General features: G+C 47.2%; 1 protein-coding gene across 1 annotated transcript; it reads left to right on the top strand.

Moving 5' to 3' along the window:
• The first annotated feature begins 377 nt into the window (after nt 1-377).
• On the top strand, nt 378-9,379 carry Rasgef1a (RasGEF domain family member 1A). Its single transcript, XM_035449026.1, has 12 exons — nt 378-593; nt 2,825-2,947; nt 4,277-4,414; nt 5,095-5,352; nt 5,694-5,768; nt 6,142-6,234; nt 6,674-6,776; nt 6,855-6,934; nt 7,711-7,902; nt 8,737-8,860; nt 9,111-9,183; nt 9,355-9,379. Exons 1-12 carry the CDS (start codon nt 396-398, stop codon nt 9,377-9,379), a joined length of 1,482 nt encoding a protein of 493 aa, XP_035304917.1. The 5' UTR covers nt 378-395.
• The last annotated feature ends 15,175 nt before the right edge of the window (nt 9,380-24,554 follow it).

The following is a 24,554-nucleotide window of genomic DNA, read 5'->3' as shown; positions in this document are numbered from 1 at the left end:
ACCTCAGGAGTTGGCATCTGCCGCCCTGAGGATCCTCCTTGGTTATCCTCAGGAGTTGCATAGCTAATGACCAACAGTCAAGCCACATCCATCATTCACACTTCGTCACTCAGGCTGTTTTGACCGCAGGCCCCCTCCCTGTACTTGCTCTAGCGTTTATTCTCCTGGATATAATCTCAGGAGGCCCATGGTTAGGACACTGGGAATCTACACTGAGTCAGGGTCCCTGGAGTGAGATCTGGTGTGCACGGAGTGGGTGTTCAAGAAATTCTCATCAGGGCTGCGCTGCCTGGGGGACCACCAAGCTGCCCAGCAACCTCTCCTTGGGCTTCTAGTCAGCCTTGCCATCAACCTAAGACAGAGCTCTCGTCCTTGTTCTTCTTTCCCAGGAAGCTATGCCCCAGACATCTGTGGTCTTCTCCAGCATCCTTGGGCCCAACTGTAACAGACAGGTGCAGCCCGGCATGGGGGAAAGAGGAGGTGGGGCCAGCAGTGGCTCCAGGGACCTCATTTTCCAAGAAGGACGCCTCATTTCTGGATCCTTGGAGGCCCTGATGGAGCACCTGGTCCCAACGGTGGACTATTATCCTGATGTGAGTAGCGTGGATCTGGGGGAGCCGAGTGACAAGTAACAGGGAGGGGATACCCCGGGCTCCAAGGAAGGCTGCTTCTGGGAGGAGAGGGAGGCCCAGATGGGGCTGGAGAGTTAGAGAGAACAGCAGGGGATGGACAGACAGCAGGACCAACCCTGCCTCCTGGGCCTTCGTCACCTTCTACTCTGCAATGGAAGTGATGTCTGGAGGAAGCCACAGTGACTTCCCTGCTGCAGGGGAAAATAAGGGAGGACACACAGCAGACGGAGACATACAAAGGGCCTACCCCAGAGGAAGAGAGTTTGAAGGGTAAGGTCAGCAGGGGGGTCATGTGACCTGTTAGCCCAGACTACTTCCTAGAGCCCATCCCTGAGCTGAAGCATGAGTTCCAAAGGAAGACCCCCCACCCTTCCCCGAGGCATGTGAATGCCAAAGCCCTTTCCCTGCTCATCAGTAGTTCAAAGCCTTCTTCCTCACCATTTTGAGGTGACACATCAGGCATTCTGGGAACAGAGAAGACAGTATCTCATGTTTCTTTCCCTCCACCTCTGATGGGTGACATCTCTTAGCAAGAGGGGCTCTGCAGGCTAGTCCCAGCTGAGCAGCCTCTGTCCATCTGTCCCAGGGCAGACAATTGGGTTCCTGGTGGTCAGATACAGGGTAGGTGGAATGGCTGTTCCCTTACTCTTTGTTTTTGGTCTTTTGAGACAGAGTCTCATTATGTGGGTCTGGCTGTCCTGGAACTCACTCTGTAGACCAGACTGGCCTCAAACCCACAGAGATCTATCTGCTTCTGCCTCCCGAGTGCCGGGATTAAAGATGTGTGCTACTATGCCTAGCTATCTTTTAGAAAAATAGACATATATGGATATTTTGCCTGCGTGTGTGTCTGTAACTCCTGGTACTGGAGTTAGAGACAGTTATAAGCTGCCAGGTGGGTATTAGGAATTGAACTTGGGTCCTCTGGAAGAGGTGCTCTTAGCTGCTGAGCCATCTCTCCAGCCGCCCCTGAAGGGCAGTGCTTGACTTCCCCACCTGCAAGGCCAAGGCCATCCCCCTCCCCCCTGGGCTCTGTGAAGACAAACCACCTTCCCTGTCCTTCCTGCCGTCTGTCTTGTAAGCCCTGCCAGAGACTAGTTAGGGCTGACGATGGCGGTACAGAAATGGCTGCTGAGAGAGTGGGACAGAGCTGGGAGGAAGAATCCTAGGTCCTAAAGAAACCCAGGGCAGGGACACAGTCCCTGTCTATGCTCTGGAGCCATGATCTTATGCCAAGCCAGGGAACAATCCCCATATGTGCTGTCACCCCAGTCTCAGGATAGTGGGCCCTGGGATGCCCACCCTACAGGTTCCCAGGAAGGGGGTAGCAGGTCAGGAAGTAGACAGGGGAGTCCCACGGTGCATTAGCTCCTCTTCAGAGTCCCCAATCTTCAGTCCCCAGGTACATGCTGAGCACATACATACCATGTAAACACACCAGAAGATCCCCACTCCTTGGAGATGGCTAGGAGCCCCTGGTGGGACCATAATATGCTTTCCTTACATGTCTGAGTCATGTGTGTGTAAGCTGGACCCTGAGAGTCTCAACTGTTGCTTGGGATGCCTGGGCAATCATACTGTGCAGCCTGGGACAGGTCACAAGAGGTTTACAGCGTCAGAGGAACACGCAGTGTCCCAGTGAGAGCTACCTCTAGTCGCCTGGCATGCTCCCATGGTGTGAACATTTCTACTTCAGGCTGCTGACCTCAGGCTACAGCAGGTCAATTCCCACCTTATGGGCTTGGAGTTGGGGCTTAAGGAACTAGGCAGTCCGGCCTACAGCAGCCAAATGGGGATGGACCAAGGTCCAAGTGGGGTAGAGTCCCACAGAGGATCCCGACCCACCTGCCCATAAGCAGGAAGGAGCCTATGAAGATCCTGTAGTAACTGACCCATGGGACATAAGCTATGAGAACCACTGGCCACGGGCTGTGTCACCCAGAGCTTTCAGTCTGGCTTGGACCAGACATCATGAACCCGGAGGACCCCCATCATGGGGTGCGACAGAGGGTTAGTGGAGAACCCTGAAGAGCAGAGTCTCCTAGGTGTGCACACATAGCAGTGGGAAGAAGCAAGGTTGTACAAGATAAAGAACACCATGTGAGCAAAGGCACAGAGTGATGGCCTGGGAGAAATGCAACCAGCATACCCATGGCAGCCGTCTGATTGTCATTTACCCCTCCTTCCTTCAGAGGACATACATCTTCACATTTCTCCTGAGTTCTCGAGTCTTCATGCCCCCTCATGACCTCCTGGCTCGAGTAGGGCAGATCTGCCTGGAGCAGAGGCAACAGCTAGAGGCTGGGCCTGAGAAGGTAAGCCCCTGAAGGGACGATGGCCCTTTGTCTCCTGGCTTGGGGAGAGGCAGCGAATAGAGAAAGTGGGCAGGGCATGGTATGGCTCAGCCTGGAGGCCCCGTGTGGGCAGAGCAGCTTGGTCCTGCTGCAGCCCTGAGGAGTAGTGGCCCCTCAGGTTCAGAGGTGTGACCTAGAGCTAAGCACCTTTCTAAGCTGCCGGGGTAGGCCCCATAGACAGCTGGCCTCCCGGTCAGTGTCCAGTTCCATAAAATGAGGTCACAGCAAAAACATCAGAGGGGTCTTAGTCACTGTCATCTCTGTGGGCATCAGGTGGCTGTGCCCTCAGGATAGCAACTGCTCACATGGGAATATTCAGTAGTCACAATAGGACAATTTGGCCCTTCTGGATTGAGACATTGGTCAGGAAGCCACCATCATTCTGACGCCCTGGTGCCTGGGCCCATTTAGGGTCTGGTCTAGCAGAAAGGGTGGTGTAATTGTGCAGGAGCTGGCAGTTCTGCACCAGGGAGCAGCCTGATCCATGCTCTGTGGCCCAGCCCTCTCCTACTGGGGGATTGTGGAGGGAACCCGTGAATACCCTGTATACCCCATCAGTCTTGTCAGAGTTGCTGGCCTGGTAAGTGCAGCTGAGAGTATCTGCTAGACCAGTGTCCATGACAATACCAGTCCAGGCTGAGCTGGGTAAAGCCTCATGGGTCTGCAGGCTGGGCCTGACGAGAGTGAGGCCAAATAGCAATAGGGTTCTTGAAGCCAATACTATGGCCTGTTTTGGGCAGTGATAAGTCAAAAGGCCTGGAGTAGCCATGACAGTGCTGGGGGGCTTTGGCCTCTGTGGGCGCTCTCAATCTCCTCTCTGGGGCAGAGGTTACACATGCATTTTGAATAGAATAAACAGCCTCATCCAGCATACCTGTACCATCCCCGCCCGGCGCTGGATGTACCCCCCCCCCCGATTCCTCAGGGCTGAACCTCCTCCCAGTTCTTTGGGAAAGAGGGCAGAGCAGTTTTGCATCTAATGTGATTCTTAGTTGTGTGCTTTTTTATGGGTCATGTTGAACTATAGCAAGTAGAACTAATTTTCTGTCATGGTAGTGGTGCATTTTGTTTTGTTTTCTAAGGTGAAGTTAAGTGAAGGCCCATTTCAGAGAAGAAATGAGAGTAACATATTGTAGTGTAGCTCTGGCAAAACCTTGGATGCTCACAGGGGCTTTGCGCTCAGCACAGGCCTTAGGGAGGGGCACGGCCCTAAGGCAAAATGTAACTTGTCCCATTGCCACCTATGGTTCCCTCTGACTTGGGAGTCTTACGTATCCCCCACTGCCTCAGGCCAAGCTGAAGTCCTTCTCTACCAAGATTGTACAGCTGCTGAAGGAGTGGACAGAGGCCTTCCCTTACGACTTCCAGGATGAAAAGGCCATGGCTGAGCTGAAGGCCATTGCACACCGTGTCACTCAGTGTGATGAGGTGAGGGCCTCCCTTGGTCCTTTGTCAGGCTTCTTGGGTATTTTTGGTGGTGGTGGGGCAGTTTGTACAGGAATATCCTCATATTCCTGGGACCGCCGAGAGGCTAGCGCCCATAGACAATAGCTTAGAGGGCCAGCAGTGGGCTAGATGGACCTGGATTATCCCACAGTTGCCTAACTCCATCCTGGCCTTCAGCACCCTCATGCCTAGGTGGGAATTTATGGGCAGTTATAGGAACCGGTCTGCTCTTCCTGGCTCTCCAATGTGTCTTGGCCTTGGTAGAGACAGAGCTGAGGAGTTGTACGGCATCTTCCCAAGATGGAGAACCCCGAGAAACCATTGAGCATAGGACACCCCACATAGGGACAACACCCTTTCTGGTGCCTTCTGGGTTCCTCCAGCTATGGAGGCAGGGAGCAATAGCTGTGCTAGCAACCTCTGGGAAAGTTGCTTTCAGACTCACAAACCAAGCCCTAGCCCTACCTTCTGCCCCTGCCCTAGAAGGACAGCCCACTTCTTAGTCCCTGGGAGTCTCTCTGTAGCCCACAGTGCCATCAAGGGGCCTAAGGTAGGCTTGGATAGGAGGATGGGAGCTGAAGGTCAGACATAACCCTTGAAGTGAGATGGGGCTCTCTGTGGTGGTGGTGGTGGCGGCGACAGCAATGGCCATGCTGCCAGAGCCCTCCAGCACCTTGATGAAGCCCTCACCCCCACAGGAGAACGGCACAGTGAAGAAAGCCATTGCCCAAATGATACAAAGCTTGCTGCTGTCCCTGGCTGCCCGAAGCCAGCTCCAGGAGCTTCGAGAGAAGCTCCGGTCACCAGTTGTGGACAAAGGGCCTATCCTTAAGGCCAAGCCACCAGCCGCCCAGAAAGACATCCTGGGTGTGTGCAGTGACCCCTTGGTGCTGGCCCAGCAGCTGACGCACGTCGAACTGGTCAGTGCTCCTGCATGCTCTGTTGCATGTATAGGGTGGGGTTGGGCCGCACTTGCATTGCTTAGCCACTGGGTGTTGCAGGGATACCTCCCTGCTGGTCCGTCTGGGCTGTGATACTACTGCCATAGTCTAGCTGTATATCCACTAGAGCAATGGGTATTTCTATGCCTGTAAAAGTGTGGCATCCTTGTATGAGAGGGAGGGGGACAGTAACACTGGCCTGTGGTGGAGAGGAGAGGCCTGCAAGGAGATAGTTTCTGCCCAGGGCAGGCTCTTTCTGCTCCCGCGGTCTCTTTCAACTCCCTTGAAGCTCTGTCCCCTCTCCTTGTCTCCCGCTGAAGGAGAGGGTCAGCAGCATCCGTCCTGAGGACCTGATGCAGATCATCAGCCACATGGACTCCTTGGACAATCACAGGGTGAGTGGGCACACACTGGCAACCATGGCTGGTAGTTGGCCTAGCTGAGCCTGGCACTTGCATCCCCGCCATATACACACACACACACACACACAGAGTTGGGTGCAGCTCTTACTTAGTATGTGGTATGCACTTTGGCTACTGAATCATGCCACCCAGTAGGTGTGGCTGTGGCCTTCCAGGGATTTATCACAGGGGTTAGTGATGACTACAGAGCCGTGTGTCAGTGGACTGATGGGTTAGCCTGTCAGAACAGCTAAGGAGCAGGCAGGCATGGTCCAGGCCATGTCTTGGCCTTGAGACGTCAGCCAGAGTGACTGACTTGTCCAAGTAATGTCCCCAGGGCTCCCTGTGACATGCTTTGTCCCTCTAGTGCCGAGGAGACATGACTAAGACCTACAGTCTAGAGGCCTATGACAACTGGTTCAACTGCTTGAGCATGCTGGTGGCTACAGAGGTGTGCCGGGTAAGTTTCTACCATACCATAGCTGATCTGGGTAAGGTGGCCCCTCCCACCGTCTCTGCAAGGCTGACTGACTCCTGCCCTCGAAGTCTCGAGTAAATGCACATGGTGTTCACTGCCAGGACCTCAGGCTGCCCCTGCCAGCAGAAACACACATACAGCAATGATTCTTTTACACAACAAAAATGACCCAATCCCTGGAGTGTTCTGCCTGTACCCAGCCAGAACTACTAAGCCAATTATAGTGGGTTTTATCTTCCTCAGCCTTTGAGGCAGGTGACTTCATTCCTTTTGTGGATGAGGACGAAGCAGTGCCAAGACATAGATCTAGCCTCTGGAGATGCAGCCTTAAGTCTGTGGCAGCTAAGTCTGATGCAGTCCCTGCATCTTTGCCCAGGGGTCCCTTGGTGGCTCCATGCCGAGGCAGACTCACTGTTTCCAGGTGGTAAAGAAGAAACACCGGACCCGCATGCTGGAGTTCTTCATTGATGTGGCCCGAGAATGCTTCAACATCGGCAACTTCAACTCCATGATGGCCATCATATGTGAGTGTCCAGGTACAGGTGGGCTTGCTTGTGCCACCTGCTTCTCCATGCCCTGACTTCTGCTCGATGTCCCTCCAGCTGGCATGAACCTCAGTCCAGTGGCACGGCTGAAGAAAACCTGGTCCAAAGTCAAGACAGCCAAGTTTGATGTCTTGGAGGTACTGGCATCTGCCCCTGCTCTCATCTCCTGTTGTCCAGAGGGTCCTCAGCAGCAGGGGGTGGCATCTTTCCTGGGACTGGCCTTGGTGGTGGTGGGCACTTGAACTCTCCTTGGCCTCATTGCTTTGGATGGAGTCAAAACCTAAAGTGAGCCCCGAAGGGTGATAGAGTTTGAACCAAATGACACTGGCCACTGAGTAGTCAGCCTCTCCTGACCCTGGGCCATCTGGGTCCCCAGAGGCTGGCAGGCAAGCCATCTGAAGCTCTCCATAGGTGGATTTGGTCACAGACTACTTGGTGTTTAGAAAGCCTGATCCTTGTGCCTTGTGGGGCGGAGTGGTGGCCGTTTGTGTAGTGCAGCCAAGGCTTTAAAGGTGTGGGTCTGAACCTTCCTAATGCTCACTGTGACCTTTAGTACAGTTCCTCATGCTGCGGTGACCCCCAGCCATGAGATCATTTCAGTTGCTCCTTCATTAACTGTAGTTTTGCTACTGTTATGAACTGTCATGTCAACTGTCATGTCTGTGTTTTCTGGTGGTCTTAGGCAACCCCTGTGAAAGGCTCATGCGACTCCCTAAAGTGGCTGTGGCCCACAGGTTGAAAAGCATTGCTCTAATGGCAGGGACCTGGAACCAGCTGGGCACGCAGGCCTGGGGGGCTGAGGGCTGCTTCTGGGCCCCCGGGAGCACGCCTTCTCCACTTGTCACCTCATACTGGACAGAGGGGCCCCCTGCACAGGTTTGGGGGACTCACCCTGTCTCCCCTGTTCCTGCAGCATCACATGGACCCCTCCAGCAACTTCTGCAACTACCGCACAGCCCTGCAGGGGGCGACACAGAGGTCCCAGACAGCCAACAGCAGTCGGGAGAAGATTGTCATCCCCGTGTTCAACCTCTTTGTGAAGGACATCTACTTTCTGCACAAAATCCACACCAACCACCTGCCCGATGGGCATATTAACTTCAAAGTGAGCCTGGCCCCTCGAGGTCCCGGCATGGGTGGGGCAGGCAGAGCCTTCCTGTGCTCCTACAGCTGCCAGACAGTGGCTTTGTAGCAGGGGCTGGTGTCCAGGCCTTGCCCCGAGGTCTAGAAGGTCCTTCAGGGCTGGATGTGCCAGATGGGTCAGGGCTGCTCTTCAGCCTTAAGGTGTGAGGTGCAGCTCCCGTCTTTCTTGGGGGAGGACAGCAGATCATGGAGCTTCTTGCCACAGGGCCTGTATTTATCCAGGATCCTGGTACCAACGCTGACTCCACTAAGGAGCATGGGAGCAGCCATCCCTAGGGACTTGGGAGTGAAGAGGGATTTAGGTAAGAAGGAACTTGAGCAACGTTCCGCAGAAAGTGAGGAACCAGCCTGGTGGGCTGAGGGTACCTGGCCAAGGGAGGGAGCAGAACAGAGGCACCTGGGGAAGTCTAAGGTATGTTAAGTAGGGTATTTGGGTCCTGTGCATTCATACCGATGCCATGGTAAGGAAGACAGTAGCTTGTCCTGCTGGTGCTGGGTGTGGCTAGGGGATACCTTGAGTTGGAGCCTTCTGGGTCCCCATGCAGGAGAGACACTGGCCCTGTTGTAGCATGATTGCCTGTGCAAAGGGTAAGGCAGAGTGGTCTCAGGGATTTTGGCCGTCTCTGATGTTGTACAAGCTGCCATGATGTCAGCCAGGCTGGTACTGTCATCTTCCTCCTGCTGGGACTATAACAAAAGCAGTAGACAGACATGGGAGCCATATCTCTGGCTCTGATAGTTGGCTTTAAGTTCATTCAGGGGACATATAGAACATCCTGTTGTTTTTGTCTTTCAGAAATTTTGGGAAATTTCCAGACAGATCCATGAGTTTATGACATGGACACAGGTAGAGTGTCCCTTCGAGAAGGACAAGAAGATTCAGAGTTACCTGCTCACGGCACCCATCTACAGCGAGGAAGGTAAGGGTTATGTCTTTGATAGCACACCCACCTCCCTGGGTGCACAGCACACCCATCACCCTGGTTCCACAGCAATTATTCTCATACCCACCCAGGCCCATTGACCTCTTAAGGTGGTCCTAGGAGATAGTCAGGGCTTGGTTAGAGTTCCTAGTCCTCTTTTCCTGGGCCTCACTGTGACCCTGGAGGGGGTAGCTTGTTATAACCCACCTGTGGGGATGATGGCTCTCAGGGGTTCTCCATTCCTCAGCTCTCTTCATCGCCTCCTTTGAAAGCGAAGGGCCTGAGAACCACATGGAGAAGGACAGCTGGAAGGCGCTCAGGTAGGACATGCCAGGTACATCTGGGCCTAGGGAGGGGAGGGTGGGTGTGGCAAGATCAGAACCAGCCTTCCCATTGGACAGTTTGGTAGGATGCTGAAGACTGGGCTGGACTTGGGCTTTCTTCTCACAGAGATGTGGGAGCCTGATATAGCCCCTTCTGTCCATCTGCAGGACCACTCTCCTTAACAGAGCCTAAGGATGCAGCCTGCAGATGCCGGATGAAACATAACAAGTGAACCAAGTTCAAATGGTGACAGATATGGAATGAGAGAGGAGGAGGCCTCACTGGTTGGGGTCCATTTTGTATATAACTTTTATGAAAAAGAAAATGGTAATTATTCCATGCATCAGCCTTTGGCACTTACGAAGTTTTTTTTTTTTTTCCGTTGTTGTTATTTATTTTTTAAACAGGGCAGGGCCCTGTTTTGGGGAGGGGGCGGGAAAGAGTATCATGGGAGATGGTAACCATGGTAACATCTTATTCTAATGAAATGTAGATTTTTATTTTCTACTTTTGATGATTAACATCCTATGAAAAAAATTTAAAATAACCCAACCAAAACCAATGTGAGCCCTGCCTGCTCGGACGCCTCTCCAGCCAGTGTCTCTGATGTTGGGGTTAGTGCCTTAGAGGGTACTGGGGGTCCAGTCTTCCTGTTCCATTGTTGGAGCTGCAGCCAGCTCTGTCCTGTGCCGCAAGGAGCCCACCCTCAGCAGCCTGGGCCACCAGGTTCCCACAGGAAGGGCTGGAGTGGCCAGGAGGTCTCGTGTGCACACTTCTGGAAAGGAACCTTTACATACGGGCTTTCCAAAGTTTACATTTTCATTTTCCTTTATCAGGGATTTATGGGGTTGGGAGGGGCAAGGGGATGCCTGACAACATATTTTCTGAGAGAATATGTTTGGCAAATTGTTCTTCAATTGTGTTTTAGAAGAGAGAAAAATCTAAGACAATATAGGGAGGGCACCATCAGTCTTCTGGGCTGCACCTGAGCCATGGCGCCGCAGTGATGGAAGGTGGCATCAGAAGCTCGTGTGCAAAGGGAAGGAAAACAGAATGGGTGTGTGGCAGGCAGCCTCCCCTCCCTTGGCAGGAGGCCCTCCGTGGGTAATCTGAAACTCAGTTACCCAGGGAGCCCCCCACGCTAGAGATCAAACTGTCCAACAGGGAGCGATGTATTTTTGATCCAAACAGGGGAGTGTGGTTCATCTTTCATGTCTAATTCCTGGCGTGAACCCTGGGTCTTTACTGATCATGGATGGGATGGCCCTGTCCCTCAGACAGCTGGAGATATCTACACTGATTTGCTTGGCTCGGGTGGGAGCTGCCTGTCAAGAAGCCCAATACGGAATGGTTAGTCCCATTCCCAGAGGTCCTGAGGACAGCCTGGAGATGGCCAGCCAGGCCATAGGGAGGTGGGCTAGGTGGCCACCCTCAGCCTTGGGGAGCCGAGTAGTTACACTGTATTGTCACAGTGTGTTTGCACTTTTCAGACCTTCTAGCTAGTACAGATTGTATATTGATAGTACATATTGATTTGTTTATGTCTTTGAGATAAAGGCTGGACACTTGAGAATATATATTTGGAATATAATGTTAGAACATTTTCTGTACATGTGTTAAGAGCCTCAGTCCATGTGTGCTTCAGGGGTCACCGGTTCTAGTACCTTCTTGAGAAAGTGTCTACATTGCTATTTCATTGCCCCAATTTGATACCATCCTTCATCTGATGTTTTGGTATTTGGAGCTGATCTCCGAGTATAAAGCTGTACCATATGCAGGATGTCAGTTGTGGTGTGACTGGATGTACTTGCATCAATAAAAGAACATGTTGCTCTCCTCCCTTGCCTGTGTGTGTGCTAAGGAGCCTGGAGCTGGGGTGGGGTGGGGGGGTCCTGCAGGGACCATTGTAGGCTTCCAATGGGGGGACCCAGAAAGTTTTGTTAGCAGCAGAATCACATTGTGACAATGGATTTTCAGGTGATTCGTGTGAGATGAGAAAAGGCTGGACAGTCCTGCTTCTCTTCAAGAACATGCCCAAGGATGTAACGTATGAGAGGGACTTCTCGTCAATAATACCAGTCATAATCTTTTGTCTGTGGGGCCACCGTGTCCTGCAGGCACCTGCCGTACCTTCCTGTAAAGCACTCTGCCAGGCACGGTTCAGATGGGACTTTTTGTTGTAGTGATCACATTGTAGGGCACTCAAAGTTTGGTCAGTTGACAGAGAAGAACCCGGGTCCTGAATGGTGAGCCAAACCCTGTTTCTCCAGCCTGCCTACTCCCCCTGAGAACACAACTCAGGCTGGATGAGGGCCTCTCTACAGCTCTCAAAGAGCCTCACGCTCACCTTCAGTACCAGCTCGGCTCATCTCCACATGATCAACACTGTCCAACAGAAAGACACACCATGAAGGACTCACTCCATTGTTAAATCAGACCACTGCATATCCTATGTGGGAGAATTTAAAACACGTTTCTCTACAGGTTGGTTTAGATCATGTTAACATAATTTCTATCCTTGTTCTCAAAAATGAAGTCATGATAATATAAGTAAGGTGAGGACGTCCTCCCCCACCTCACCAGCAAGAAAAAATTTCCAGAAATATCAACCCCAATATAACCAGGATACTCAGTATGGATATTCAACAAAGTTGGGTAAACAACTCTATCGAGGGGATAAGGAGGCAAATTATGTCCTTTTCTATTTCTGGCACCATGGAAGGTGAAGCTCTTGCCTGCTGAAAATGACTAATAAAGTTATATAAACATCATAAACACAAGTGGATTCAGGAGAAGTCAGGATAATGTTGAAGCCAGGTTTTTCCTTGAAGGGAGGGACCACGTGCTCAGGTGTGTGGGAGGATGAAGAAAACCCAAGGCACACGTGACTCAGCCCATATGACTGGCATGCCAAAACAAACAAACAAATAAAAATGGCCAGTTGTGTAACAATGGCCTTGAAATACAATGTTCTGCCTTGAGTAAGGGAATCAAAACTATTTTGAGGCTTGTCACTGAACTGAGACAGGAAAAATTTTCTACTGATAATTTATACTACACATCAATGACCTTTCCCAAGTTTTACAGCACAAATCACACCAGTCCAACAAACTTGCAACTGAGTGTAACATGAAATATAAATGACCCAGAGACAGACATTGGGGTACAACCTGAAGATCAGGGAAGCAGAACAGTCAGCCACTAGCTCTTACCTCAAGCTCAAGCTGAAAGGGCTGATCCAGGCACACCAAACCTCAAACTGATGCCTTTCCTCATTGTGGCTGGAGAATGAATGCCTCCTACTGAATCCTTGGCTCCTATCTTTTATACCCCTCTAGTGCTGAGATTAAAGGTGTGAACTATAATTCTCTTTTAGACTGATTTAATCTTGTGTAGATCTGGGTGGCCTTGAACTCACAGAGATCCATCTATCTCTTAATCCTGAGTCCTAGGATTAAAGGTGTATACCACACATTCTAGTTTCTGGCTGCTGGGATTAAAGGTGTGTGCCTGGCTTCTATGGCTTGTGGGTGGCTTTGCTTTCTGAATCCTCAGGCAAGCTTTAATGAATCATAAATAATATATCACTACAACTGAGAATGTGGTTTTAATATGGCCCTCAGATGGCACCATCCCATTGACATATACTCCAATTTTTAAACTTGATTTTAACCTTTATTTAAACTTCTGCTAAATGCACCTTTTGATTATGTTACACGTTTGATTATTGATTATTGTAGCTTTCCTTGTGGGATGCCTTATTTGGGTTTATCTTGCAGCACTGGAGGCTGAACCCAAGGCTGTATACACACTCCATAGGTGCTTTGTCACTGAGCAACAGCCCCACATCTAGACAGTCTATTTGGTTATTTTTCAAATTGGCAGGCCATAGAGGGAAATAGTAGAATCCAACTAAGAACAAAGTTGGAAAATAAGGTCATGGACATGTAGGCAGTTTTAGCACAGGGTAGCAGAATTATCGGAGGACAGAATGAGGCAAAGATCATGTTTGAATTTTTCACAACTGATAAAAGGCAAAAATACAAGGAGCCAAAAGAAGCTCATACAGGGTCAGGAAAAGCACATTTATGTGTAGAAGGTGAGAAAGCTAGAGAGTAGAGATGGAGATCCAGAGACGGCTGGGGAAAGCTAGTGAGTGTTGGGGCCAGGGACATCTTTAAGTTGGCCGTTCACAGCAGAGGAATCTGAAACCCGCATCCAGAGAACGATGGTCACGTGGCCGAAGAAACAATGCAAGCCTAGAATTGTCTATCTTTTAAAACTGCATTATTTTTAAACCAGAGAAAATAAGATACAAACTAAAATGGAGTTTGCTATCAGTAGATCTTCATCAAAAGAAACCCAAAGGGCTCTTACCCTTTAACATCCATGTAAAAGCAATTTCCAGGTGGACTGACTACACATGTAAGCTTGAAAATCATTACAATAGTCTAAAAGAAGACTTAAAAAATTCTTTTATATTTTGGAATAGAAAAAAACGTTTCTTAAATTAGACATTCAGATTAGTAACTGTATATGCAAAACACTGAATACAAAATACTGAAATATGCAAAGGCTCAAAGACAAGGAATCAAGTAAACAAATGTTCCAATCAAAAAATGGGGGATGGATATGAACAGAGAGTACTTAAAAGAGGAAATAAAAATGGTCAAGAAATACCTTAAAAAGCATTCAGCATCCTTAGCAATCAGGGAAATGCAAATTAAAACTACTTTGAAGTTTTATTTTACCCTAGTTGGAATGGCTAAGATTAACAAAATACCTGACAACGAATGTTGGTGAAGCTGTAGGCAAAGGGGAACCCTCATCACCGTCGGTGAGACTGAAAACTTGTGTGGCACTACAAAAATCCATATGGAGAATTATCCAAATACTGAACATAAATACAGTTTAACATATGACCCATATGTACCACTTCTTGGCATATGTCCAAAGGACAAACTTATTGCACAGTTACTCGTTCACCTGTGTTCACTGTTGCTCTGTTCGCATTAGCTAGGAAATGCAAACAACTTAAATATCCTCAATTGACAATAATTGAATAATGAATAATGAAAGTGTGGTGAAGGGACCAGACCCTCACCCAGCCCCCTGCTTTAGCAGCCATGACAGGCTGCAGAAAAGATCCAGCAACATGTCTGACCTTGCAGGACCTCCTAGTCACTAGGAGGTGAGATACCCCTCCATGTGGCAAAGAACCAATCAGAAGTTAGCTGGTGGGCTCTGGATTTGCTTTAAGGTAAAAGTGGTGTAACAGTGATGTGCAGACAATAGCAACTGCCCTGGGAGGGCCTATAGGCTATAACAACCAGTTGACCAATCAACACAAGACAAGACAGGTTGCCCCATCCCAGCAGCCCACCAATCCTGAGACTGTTGCATATCCCTAGACATTCCCCTTACACACCCCAATAAATTCCCTGCCTCGCTGTTGCGCCCCCCCCCCCGCCCCACCCCGGGTCCTTCTCACTCCACCTGCCATGATGAATGGATGAAGGGCCCGAGTTAAGACAGTTAACTCGTTAAACGATAAAAGACTCTTTGCGGGCTGGAGAGATGGCTCAGAAGTTAAGAGCACTGGCTGCTCTTCCAGAGGTCCTGAGTTCAATTCCCAGCAACCACATGGTGGCTCACAACCATCCATTATGAGATCTGGTGCCCTCTGCTGGTACACAGATTATATATACATGGAAGCAGAATGTTGTATACATAATAAATAAATAAATAAAAGACTCTTTGTGTTTGCATCAGAATGGGTCTCTTGGTGATTTTGGGGTTCAGAATTTGGGAATAACAGTGGTACATATATGCAATGGAATTCTATGAAGTAAAGAAAAGCAAAATCATGAAATGTGCAGGTAAATGGATAGAACTGGAAAATATTATACTGAGCAAAGTAACCCAGACCCAAAGAGACAAATGTCACATCTTGTCTCCTTTTTGTGGGCCCTAGCTCTGAAGTTTTAGCTTGAAATACATGACTGGAAGCAAACAAGGAAGTCAGGCAAATGATGTGGGATGATGCTCTTGTTCACTGTAACGATTTGTCACTCCTATTGGTTTAATAAAACGCTGAGTGTCCAGTAGCCAGGCAGGAAGTATAGGCGGGGCTACCAGACCAGGAGAGTTCTGGGAAGAAGGCAGAGACAGCGTCGCAGCCAGACACAGAGGAAGCAAGGTGAGAATGCCTTACTGAGAAAAGGTATCAAGCCATGTGACCAAACATAGATAAATTAATTGTGGGTTAATTTAAGTTGTATGAGTTTGTTAGTAAGAAGCCTGAACAAATAGGCCGAATAGTTTATAATTAATATAAGCCTCTGTGTGTTTATTTGGGGCTGAATGGCTGCGGGACTGGGCGGGATGGAAAATTCCATCCATAGGAAAGTAGAAAGTGATGAGAGGCAGCAGCTCTAGAGGGGGGAGACTAGGGCATAGGTGCTAGGAAGGATGGAAGAGGAAGAGGGGAGCAGCTTAACTGGAGAGAAGGAAGAGTAACAGAAAGGAGAGGGTGGAAGGAGAGACCAATGTCACTAAGGAAGTTTGAAAAAGCCACAGGAAAGCATCTTTTTATATCTTTAAAACACACATACACTGTGCACGTGTGTGTGTCTGTGCGCGTGCGCACCACCCCCACTTCAATGGAGTTACACCATGCTAGACCTCCTAAGAGTTACAGGCTAGGGCTGGAGAGATGATGGCTCAGCAGTGAAAAGCACTGGCTGCTCTTGCAGGACCAGAGTTTGATTTCCAGACTCACAACCATCTGTGACTCCTTTTCCAGGGGATCCTACGTCCTCTCTGGCTTCTGCAGACACTATATGCATGATGTACACAGACATTCATGTAGCCAAAACACTCACATGTATGAATAATAAAGTAAACATTTAAAATGTCATGGATTAACAAAAACCCCACTACCAGGCAAAGGAGACCTCCCTTCCAATCGTTGGTCAGGGGGGTCCAAGAAACAGCGGAAACACTACAAACTACTGCCATTGCCTTTGGTTGCCTCCCAGAACTTGAATGTAAGACCCTGCTGTTGAAGACACTACATACTTTGGATACTGGACTTAGAGGAACTGAGCTACAACCATCGTGGAAACCTTCTCCTGGAGAACTAGCTCTCACAGAATCTGAAGGTGTTAGGCAGCTGTGGAGGGGAAAAAGCAATTAACAGTCTTATTCAGCTGTAAAGACTGTAACCATGACAATGAATAGCCTGGCAAGAACCCCAGTGGTTTATTAGGGGCATTTATATCTTGGGGTAACCCACAGTTATCTTATTGGACTCAAGGCCTACTCAACAGGTGGGAATCTGTGCACTATAAACCCAGCCAACCACCTGTGGCTGGAGAGGTCATTGACCCTAGAGGAGAATCTACTATTGTTGTTTTCCTACAGCAATATGGTTTCTAACTGCATTCTTTCTAAATGCTCACCCCAGGTGTAGCTCTCAAAGCCCCTGCTTCTTTGTAGCAGACTGAGATAACTACAGAGACCTACAGCTGGTCCAATGCAGAGATTAAATGGCTATGAGGAGACCAGCCTCAACAGACACATCTACAATGCAGCCCCTACTTCTAACTCTCAGCAACTATCATGAAAGATGTGGTGGAAAGACTGTATGAGCCAAAGGACCAGGACACCAGCTGTCATTGTCATTGACTGCCGGCCCTTGAAGGATGACATCTCTGGAAAACACACCAGGGTGGGAGGAGTGCCTATCAAACTGATGCCTCAGGAATTTCTGTGAGCCAGGCCCAAGAGACCTCCTAAGGAGGGCCACATTCTGGGTGTTGAAGAGCCATGAGAACCTGGAGTGTGGAAATACACTGTAGGAAACACTTCAAGAGAATGATTAAAATGATTAGTAATAAGACAACAACCCCAATCTAAACATAGGAAAAGGGGGTCACTCCTGAGCCGACCTCACGCTTTCAGGCAAGAAAGAGCACACATATCCAGAGTTCAGGCTCCCACATGTTTTCGGGGCCAGCACCACGGCCTCATCCCTCAAAACCTCCAGATCAGCAGTCTTAACCTTAAGGCCCCTGGTGACCAATTGATTTTAATGTCCTCACCTGAGGCTCCTTACAGCGGGAGGGTAAGTTCTCCATTCTCTTAATGGCAGGAGACACAGACAGGAACAAAGTCTAAAAACAAAGACAGATTCAAACAAAAACAGGAAGTGTGTCGGACCTAAGGGTAGTAGGTGTTCCTACCTAATGCACCAGGGGGATACCAGACAACACACAAAGGACAAGAGAGAAAATAAGAAGGGTCCCTGCGCTCAACTTCATAACGACCAAGGACATGAAACACGCAAGGGCCAACTCACCGAAGAGGGGGAGTCCGAAAGGGTGCCGGTGGAGAAAGCAAACTTGCACCGTCATAGGATCCGCCAATGAACCGCCAGCAACACAGGCAAAGATCAGAGCCCAAAAAACAGTCGCGGTGATGAAAAAAAAGAATATACTCTGATCCAAGCCGGGTGGAGGCCCATGTCTAGGCGCCAGATGTTGCTGGTGACCCTGCTTGGGCACCCCTTGGGGGAAGGGGTGAGAAAACAGCACAAAGACGAAAGCGAGGAGGGGTGGTCAGTGAGTTAAGGCCGTTAGGCCTGCCTTTATACCCCCTCCCAAGGTCCCATTGGCTCAGGAGGCTGGCTCTGCTGCGCTGTCCTTTCCTCATTGGTGTCTCTGGTCAGGTGTCTCTTCGTCAGCAGTCTCTGGGCTTAGAGGCAGGCTTGGCTCGGGGAGGAAGAGCCTGCCGAGCATGCGGGCTGGCCTGGGCACGCAGGCAGGGCGACTGCGGCTTGGGTAGGCCGGCTGGCAGTTTCTCCTACATGGGAAGGTTGTTGACTGCTGTGTCCTTTCCAGTTTCTTTCTTCAGTGTCGTCCAGTTTTCATTTAGAAGACTTTCACCCTTTTATTAGGGTCATTCCTAGGTTTTTCTTTTCAAACTATTTGAATAGGATCCCCCCCCCCACCAAATTCTTTTTCTGAAAGTTTTTTTTTTTTTTTTTTAACTGTCATATAGGAAAGCTATGAATCTAGGGGCAGGGCCTTGGTCCTGCCTCAAAATGATGTGCCAGACTTCGTTGACTCCCCATTGGAAGCCTTATCCTCTCTGAGGAGTGGATGGGGGGGGGTAGGGGGAAGACGGGGAGAGCAGGAGGGGAGGGAGTGGGAACTGGGATTGGAATGTAAAATGAGAAGATTGTTTTAAAATAAAAAAAATGATAAAAAAGAAAAGCTATGGATCTTTGTAGGAAAATTTTGTATTTACCACTTGATGGAAATGATAGTCATTCTGGGTTTTTATGGATTTTGTTTGTGTGTGTTTCTTGTTAATTCTTCATTTAAAAAAATCTGGTTTTTGTTTGTTTTCTAGTGAGAGACAGAGAGGACATGGGGTTGTGTGGTTAGGGAGATGGAGAGGATCTTTGAGGATTTGAGGGAGGAAAACTGAACAGAATATATTGTATGAAATTTTTTCAATAAAAAGAAAAATGATCAGTTCTAAGAATTTTCTGGTAGAGTATTTAGGGCTTTAGATTGAGTATATGTATTATTCTCTTGGGCTCATTAATTTCTTTAATTTCTTCTCTGACTTGCCTTCTTTCCTCCCCTTTCTCCCTCCCTCCTTCTTTTCTTCTCTCCTTCCTTCCCTTCTTTCTTCTTCTAAGACTTTGAAGTGTTTCATTGGGTGATTGAAGGCCTTTCTGACTTCTTGTTCATTTATTTGAAGGTAGGGTCTCATATATTCCAGGCTAGTCTCCAATTTGCTGTCCATATGAGGATGGCTTTGAGATCCTGGTCTATGCCATTGCCCAGTGGGTCTGTACTGGACAAGTGCTTGGTGTTGGCTGGCTCTGTCTTTACCTTACGGCTTCTTTTCTTTGCATACCAGAGGCCTCTGCTGGCCATTTTTTTTTTAGTTTGCATCCTGCTTACCTCCTTGCTCCATTTTAAATTTCTATCTTCTATTTTTTAAGTTTAATAACCCATTGATTCCAGTGGTTCTGCCCATATAATTCTAGATATTGGAGTCATCCGCTGGAGCATGGCCAACATACGAGGAGCCACGGCCTTAAAGAAAACCATCCCTTCCCCAGAAGCCATCAACTTCATGGCTCCTTAGCTAGGGTGGGGCTCATGGATTCCTTTCCATTCCATGCGAGAGTGTTGACTGGCTTGCCCCTTTAAAGGCAACTTCGGCTGTCTCAGTTCACAGATGCAGAGCTTTGTCATGTCCATAAGATAGTGGACATTTTGCTCCAGTCACCCCTGACACCTGGCTCTTCCCACCTTCCCACCCCTTCATCCATGATGGTTCCTTGGGGAGGGGGTGTGTGATGAAGATGCCCCACATGTGGCTGAGTATCCACAGTCATTTTTTCTCTCCCCTTGGACCAGTTGTGAGTCTCTGCATCAACCACCATTCACGGCATGAAGAAATTTCTCTGATGGAATTTGTGCTAATCTATGTGTCCCGAGACACAGAGTTAGAGGGCGGTTTGACAGGATATCTATTTAGTAAAATAATAGTATTAGTTTCACCCTTGAAGTGTGTGAGCTCCCCAACAAAGGGTTCTTGGCCAGATTTTCAGAATATATTAAATGTAGTCCAATGTAGACTGAAGACTGGTGGCTTTCCAGGAGTCTTCCAAGTTTTCAGCATCAGATTGTGACTGCTGAGACATCTAGCTTCATGGACTGAACAACAACCATATTCTTCCCCTCTCTAGTGTGAGACAGACATTTCTGTACTACCTGGACCACATGTTATAATCCAATCTAAGAAATCCCCATTTAATATATTCATATCTACCCTATCAGTTCTGTCCCATTAGAAAACTGACTAATATAGGCACAATATTGGCACAAATGTTATGGGGATAACCAACCACTTTCCAGTTGGGTTAAATAAAGGCTTGCTCCACAGGAGGAAACACATGCCTAGTACTGAAAATCTGGCCAAGAACCCTTTGTTGGGGAGCTCACAGAGTCTGTGGCTTTCAGAGTCTCTATTGAGAAGTGGGGTGTTATTCTGATGTGTCTGCCTTTATACATCACTTGGCAATTTTCCTTTGAAGCTCATAATATTCTTTCTTTCTTCTGTATATTTTGTGTTTTGATTATTATGTGGCAAGGGGACTTTTTTTTTTTTGGCCCAATCTATTTGGTATTCTATAAGCTTCTTGTATCTTCATAGGCATTTCCTTCTTTAGGTTGGGAAAGTTTTCTTCTATGATTTTGTTGAATATATTTTCTGTGCCTTTGACCTGGTATTCTTTCCCTTCTTCTATCCTTATTATTCTTAGATTTGGTCTTTTCATGTTTCCCAGATTTCCTGGACGTTTTGTGTCATGACTTTGTTGGCTTTAATGGAGGGGGGTTGGAGGGAGAACTGAGGTTGGAATGTAAAATGAAACTTAAAATATCAGATTTGGTGATAAATCACATTATTTTTATTTTTCAGGACTGTTTTGGATGTTTGGGGGTCTTTTGTGATTTCTTAATAACTTTAAGGTTCTTCTCTCAGTGTCTATGGATATTGTATTGGAATTCTGAATGGCATTGAATCTGTGGATTGCTTTGGTTAGATTGCTGTAACACAAGTTCTAATAGGTTTAATAATAAAAGCCTACAGTCAGATATAGGGAAATGCTGAGAGATCAGAGAGATGAAGGAGCAAAATCACAGTCACCTTACCCACCCAACTTCTCAGCTGAAAAGAGACTGAGCGCCTGTCTCCTGAAGAAAAGCTATGATACCATCAAAATTGATAAAGATTTGATTTGAACAAGAGAGACCTCTTGATTAGAAGAGATGATAGTTCATCAAGTAGCATGGCCATTTAATATAAACTAACCTATAAAACAAACAAAACTGACAAATGCTTTTCATTTCATCATATATAGCTTGCCAAAAGAGAACCTCCCCAAAATTAGGGTTGGGAAAGGGTTTTGTTTTTGTCTTTTCAGGAGAATAAAGGCATCCAGCTAAGGAATCTGAAGAACACTGCACAAATGAGACATGTGAAGAAAAAGGACAAATCATCCAGAAAAAAATGTCCCAAGAAAAAGAGTAATTTGACCTATTAGTATATTACATCTCCAACAGGATACAATTTCATAAATCTTCCCAAATGTTTGTTTTTGCTGTTTCTTCAGACATATAATGCAAATGGCCATTTTGTAGTCCCACTCCAATTAAATATTTCAGATGGTTTTGGAGTTGGAATGTGGCTCTCTCCTTCTCTAAACCCAAGCATGCTTGTTAGAGTAAAATCCAAAATCTCTGTCTCATGTTAGAAGAGTCACCTGATATGGGACATAAGAAAAACAAAAATTAAGGGACTGTTGTATTGCCACTAATCTCATAATCCTTTGGTTTTATTTTGACTCATCGAAGCTTTTCCTGAGGTACAAATATTATCTAAATTTATAAGATTATTATAGATGTATTTTAAAGTTTTTATCATGATATTAATGATCACATAGAGTTGTAACACAATAAAAGACCCAGAGGCTGATATTGGGGTTCAAACTTTAGGCTGATGATCAGAAAAGAAAAGCAGCAGGCCACTAGCTCTCACCTCTACCGAAAGATGTCCTGGCTCCACTAAACCTCAGACTGCTGTCTCTCCTCAGTGTGGCTGGAGAATCCTGAGACTCTATGCCTTCCTACCTATCCTCAGTGTGGCTGGATAATGAATGCCTCTTACTGAATCCAGTAGACCCTGCTTCTATCTTTTATACCCCTCTAGTGCTGGGATTAAAGGTGTGTGATATGTTACTCTTTTAGACTGATTCAATCAAGTGTATCCCTGGGTGGCCCTGAACTCACAGAGATCTGTATACCTCTTAATCCTGAGTTCTAGGATTAAAGGTGTGTACCACCACCTCCTAGCTTCTGACTGCTGGGATTAAAGGTGTGTGCCTGGCTTCTATGGCTTGTGGCTGACTTTGCTCTCTGAGTCCTCAGGCAAGCTTTACTAAATCATAAATAATATATCACCACATAGAGTACTAACTAATTCTAGAAAAAGGTTTCATCTACCTTCCTGTACATGATTTTGGGTTTGAGTCTCTGACAGTTTTCTGCAGTGAATCATGAACACACCTAACAGTGACCTTTGAAGTCTCCAAAAGGAGGTGGGCCCCACAATGACAATTCCACCAGGATTAAAACACCATTAAGATGAAGAATACCAACTAAAGATCAGTTTTGGACTACAAACTGCTTCAAAGAGGCTAGCTGAGGTGATCCAGACTCACAGACTTGAGACAAGTCCTGCACTTTACACAGAGACTGGACAACAAATGATAGTTACCTCTCACAGGACTTGACAATTAACCCAAAATTTTCTTTTCAGGATCCCCTAAAGATGCTGTCACCCCATAGACAGCAGGAAGTAAATTTAAGAATAAGACTGAGTCAGGGGAAGAATAGATGAAAGCAAGAAAAGAGAAAAGAGATACCTTAATAGAGGGAGCCATTATAGGTTTAAAGAGAAATGTGGCACTAGGGAAAAGTCCAGAGATCCACAAGGATGACCCCAACTAAGAATCTAAGCAATAGTGGAGAAGCTTCCTTAAATGCCCTTCCCCTATAGTGAGATTGATGACTACCTTACATGCCATCCTAGAGCCTTCATCCAGTAGCTGATGGAAGCAGAAGCAGACACCCACAGCTAAGCCGAATTCCTGAGCCGAATTCCTGGAATCCAGTTGTACAGAGTGAGGAGGAATGAGCAAAAGGGACAAGACCTTGCTGGAGAAACCCACAGAAACATCTGACCTGACCTAGTGAGAGCACAGGGACCCCAGTCATAAGTATGGGGAACCAGCATTGGACTGAACCAAGCCCTCTGAATGCCAGTTAGGAAGCCTGGGCAGTCATTGGGACCTAGGACAGTGGAACCAGTATTTATCCCTAGTGCACAAATGACTTTGGGAGCCCATTCCCGATGGAGGGATACTCTCTCAGCCCAAATACATGGAGGAGGGCCTAGGCCCTCCCCCAAATGATGTGACAGGTTTTGATGATCCCCATGGAAGGCCTCACCCTCCCTAGGGCGTAGATGAGGGTGGGATGGGGGTTGGTGTGGGGGGGGATAGGAGAGGGAACTGGGATTGATATATAAAATAAGATTGTTTCTAATTTAGATAAATTAAAATAAGGGAAAAAGAATATGACACCCACATTCCCAAGAGGTGGGGTGGGTGGTTTTTGGTTATTCAATGGGTTATGGACATTTGTCATTGTTTGGGGGGTTGGTTTCAAGTTGTTATTGGCAATGGTCAGGAAAAAAGCTAAACAAAGGAGATTAGATTCAGGGTTCTTGTATTGAAAAGAAGAAGGGGGCTATAGAAATGACAGGATAAAAGGGTAGATTATTGAGCTTACTCTGAAAAGAAAAAAAGGAGGATCTAGGTAAGATAAAAAGATAGGATACTGAAACAACTTCTAAAAAGCAACTACTACTTTCAATATTTTATATTGGATTGGACTTTTGTATATTGTATTCAAATTTTGTATATCAATACAAATTTGAGATTAATTTTATTAAAACACACTGTACATACATTTCTAATCTTGTTCAAGGTATTTCACCTATACAGCTCATTTAACAATGTAATGCAAATTTCTAGTCCTTGAAAGTTATTATTACCAACTATGTAGGATAATAGAGAAATGCAGGTTAGCAATTAGTTACCTATTACAATTGAATTTGTATGTCATGTATGTTACAAGGTCAAGAGATATATTTTAGATAGATCATCTTCAAACACTTCAGAGAGCTACAGACTATGGCATTTAAGATTTTTTAATTAATTAATTTATTTATTTATTTTGCTTTTTCGAGACAGGGTTTCTCTGAAGCTTTGGAGGCTGTCCTGGAACTAGCTCTTGTAGACCAGGCTGGTTTCGAACTCAGAGAGCCTGCCTCTGCCTCCTGAGTGCTGGGATTAAAGGCATACGCTACCATCACCTGGCTGGCATTTAAGATGTTTTAATAACATAGGTTCTTTTCTTTTTATGACAATAAGACATGTCTGTTCCTGACAGCACCAATGTACTTTAGAGAAGATGATGGGCATTGAAGAAACTCTATATGAAGCTTACTTTCTTTGTGGCAAAAGTAAGCCACCGGGCAAGAAAGTGCCCTTGCCTCAACTGCTGACAGTACACTGTCCTAACTGGACAAGCAAGACATAAAAGAGAGTGACTGCCAAACCTTGTCAAGACAAAGCGTAATGGACTTCAAAAATTCTGCCTCATAGAAATGTCTGTCAGATATGCTAGGCCTATAGCGCAAAGATAGATGGTCC

The sequence above is a fragment of the Cricetulus griseus genome, chromosome 8, assembly GCF_003668045.3.
Source record: "Cricetulus griseus strain 17A/GY chromosome 8, alternate assembly CriGri-PICRH-1.0, whole genome shotgun sequence".
Lineage (NCBI taxonomy): Eukaryota > Metazoa > Chordata > Mammalia > Rodentia > Cricetidae > Cricetulus > Cricetulus griseus.
This window is presented reverse-complemented; position numbering and strand designations above follow the sequence as displayed.

Coding starts and splice junctions, on each gene's coding strand:
- Rasgef1a (XM_035449026.1), top strand. CDS start 396: ATGCCCCAGACATCTGTGGTCTTCTCCAGCATCCTTGGGCCCAACTGT. Junction 4,415..5,094: donor GTGTCACTCAGTGTGATGAG/GTGAGGGCCTCC, acceptor ATGCTGCCAGAG/CCCTCCAGCACCTTGATGAA. Junction 5,353..5,693: donor AGCTGACGCACGTCGAACTG/GTCAGTGCTCCT, acceptor CTCCCGCTGAAG/GAGAGGGTCAGCAGCATCCG.